This window comes from Buceros rhinoceros, unplaced genomic scaffold (assembly GCF_000710305.1).
Source record: "Buceros rhinoceros silvestris isolate BGI_N320 unplaced genomic scaffold, ASM71030v1 scaffold14523, whole genome shotgun sequence".
In the NCBI taxonomy this organism is placed as follows: domain Eukaryota; kingdom Metazoa; phylum Chordata; class Aves; order Bucerotiformes; family Bucerotidae; genus Buceros; species Buceros rhinoceros.
In genome coordinates this window covers 1,577-4,075 of record NW_010401895.1, presented here as the reverse complement: position 1 = coordinate 4,075, position 2,499 = coordinate 1,577, and the positions used below count along the sequence as shown (strand labels likewise).

Here is a 2,499-nt window from a genome sequence, read left to right as displayed (position 1 = left end):
CTGGGCAGAGCCCCGCAGCAGACGTGGCTTTGCCTCAGTGAGTAACCATGGTTTCGATTTTTGAGCCCAAGGCCACTTCAACACACGGATCAGCATTCTGAAGCATCAGAGCTTTACAGAACCCTAAGAGCAGCCCGAAGGACGTAAACCTCCCCCCGCCCTTTTCCATCACCCTGTTAAAGGAAACAGCTGCTTTTAGGGGGTGAAAGTTTAGTTTATTTAAATGTTTGTTGTTTCCAATTCATGCATATGCCATTACAATTGTCTCTACTCCAAATTGTCAATTGCTAACTGGGACACAGCTTGTACACTGGTGAGGGAGCAGGTCACAGACCTGCAGTTGAAGACTGCCAATTCCACAAGAGATTGTAAACACTCCACAGCTGCTGGAGTGTTCTGAATGTACAGAGACACTCAGCCAAACTCCCCTTCCCTTAAAGCACTTTTATGGTTGTTACGGCATTTTGGTGTGACCACAGCTCAGCTGTTGCTCTGACAGGAGCACCTGAACCAGGACAGATTTTACAAACAGAAAAATGCAAGGATTCTTCGGTCTAATCAAGCACCCAAACTTGGCCATTAGCATTTCCTATGGAACATCCCACTGGATCTAGAGCACCTTAGTGTTTTGTCATCACTCTCCTGTACATTCAGAACTGGAGCATCTGGAACTTCAGCAGCTTTTTTTTTTTTAAGTTTTTTTAAATTTCCACTGGATCTAGAGCACCTTAGTGTTTTGTCATCACTCTCCTGTACATTCAGAACTGGAGCATCTGGAACTTCAGCAGCTTTTTTTTTTTAAGTTTTTTTAAATTTTATTAAAAAACCCTAAATAAGCCTCTTTTGCACTGATGAGTTTAAAAATGAGCTCACAACCAAGTAAAAACATGTTAAGTGCAAGGGCACAGCCACAACTGTCCTTTTTTTTTCTAAACAAAATAATTTTTTTTTTTAAATCAGGCCACGTACTCAACATGGTCATCTTACATTCAGCAGTTTTGTACTAAAATACTTCTGTGCAGGAAAGCCCAGCATCAATTTACATATGCTACAAAGTTTTACAGTTATTTACATGGCTCTGTCTTCCCTACCAGAACACCGTAATACCTGCCACAAGCTACGGGAACCTCATCAGCACAGGGTGTCCAATTTAAGACCAGTCCAAGCGTTCCTCATCTAAAAGCTGACGCAATGCTGGATTTTAGAGCTCAGTGCAATTGGAACAAAGGAGGTCAAGGGGGTTCTGGCAGTCCCTGGCAGCACAGTGCTGTTTGTTGGCACGCTCTGACTCACCTCAGTGCACTTTTTTCCAGTTTATGCTGCAGTAAGTTGGGTAAAAGCTGGTTTTTTAAGGCCATACCAACAAATCAATCAGAATTCCCACTCTGGGAGACAGCCCTGTTTACTCTGACAATAAATACAGTAAATGGTGACTGTCCAGACTTGGTTAGATTGGTTCTAGAATTGCACACCTATTTCACAGTGAACACAGCACTCAGCTTTGAGGTAAAACACAAGGGGAACCTCCACTTCTGCCCCCTTCTCTTCCAAGCACTAACCACCTGCAGGGAGAAACTCTGGGTCGGCACAGCCGTGCCGCTGGAGCGAGGAATGGCAGCTCTCAAATTGGAAACCCTGTGAACTTACATCTTTAACATAAGGAAAGTTACATCAAGCCTGGACTTTAAGTAATGTTTTAAGCTGAAATGTCATTATTTCTTTATCAGAAGGTTTAAAGGGAACAGGTACCCAGTGACTGGGTGGCTTAGGAAGAACACTTGGTGAGGGTGGCTCACTGAATTTCGCGCCAGCGTAGTTCTGATTGGTTTGAGGGGTGAAAAACAGGTTACGGTTTGATAAAGCAGGACTCCAGCTCTGATTACTAGGGAAATGAACGTTGTTCTTTCCCCCTTTCTGCATGGCCTGCCATGCACCAGGTGAGGAGTTGCATCCACGTCCTCTTTCCTTCTTCATGTAGGTCTTCATCTGCGAGTTCTGGTCTTTATTCTTCTGCCGGTTTTTAAGCTGTTGATGGTTCTTGGTGGTATTTCTAGACTGGGCAACTGGAATGTTGAATCTTTCTCCACCACCCATCTTCAACTTAAATGTCACCTGCAATAATGGGAAAGTCAGTGGAGTTTGCATTGCCTTTTTTTTTTTTTTTTTTTTACATCTTTCTCCCCCCCCCATCTTCACCTTAAATGTCCCCTGCAAAAATGGGAAAGTCAGGGGGTTTTGCCTTCCCTTTTTTTTTTTTTTTTTTTTACATCAGAGGTTTTTAGATTTTAAGCCAGGGACTGAAAGCAAGCTAGCCCAAACACGTACCTGCTTCCAAGGGGTGGCTTTCTCCTTTCTGGACACCACTTCAGTAATGCCCAAGAACAGAGCTGAGACTCACAGAGAACTGGTCTGTAACACAGCATATCTGCCGAGGGGAGATTACAGCCCCACACCGCTTAACTGTTCTGCTGCTGATGGCCGAGTCACGGACCAGCCCCT

The 2,499-nt window shown here is 44.1% G+C and overlaps 1 protein-coding gene across 1 annotated transcript in view; it reads right to left on the bottom strand.

The window, feature by feature from the left end:
* Positions 1-1,671: 1,671 nt before the first annotated feature.
* The window catches only part of PNRC2 (proline-rich nuclear receptor coactivator 2), a 1,613-nt gene continuing 785 nt past the window's right edge, over positions 1,672-2,499 (bottom strand). The window contains exon 2 of the mRNA XM_010132443.1: positions 1,672-2,112. Within this exon, the coding sequence (XP_010130745.1) occupies positions 1,672-2,094 (423 nt within the window). The 5' untranslated portion in view covers positions 2,095-2,112. The remainder of the gene's footprint in view (positions 2,113-2,499) is intronic.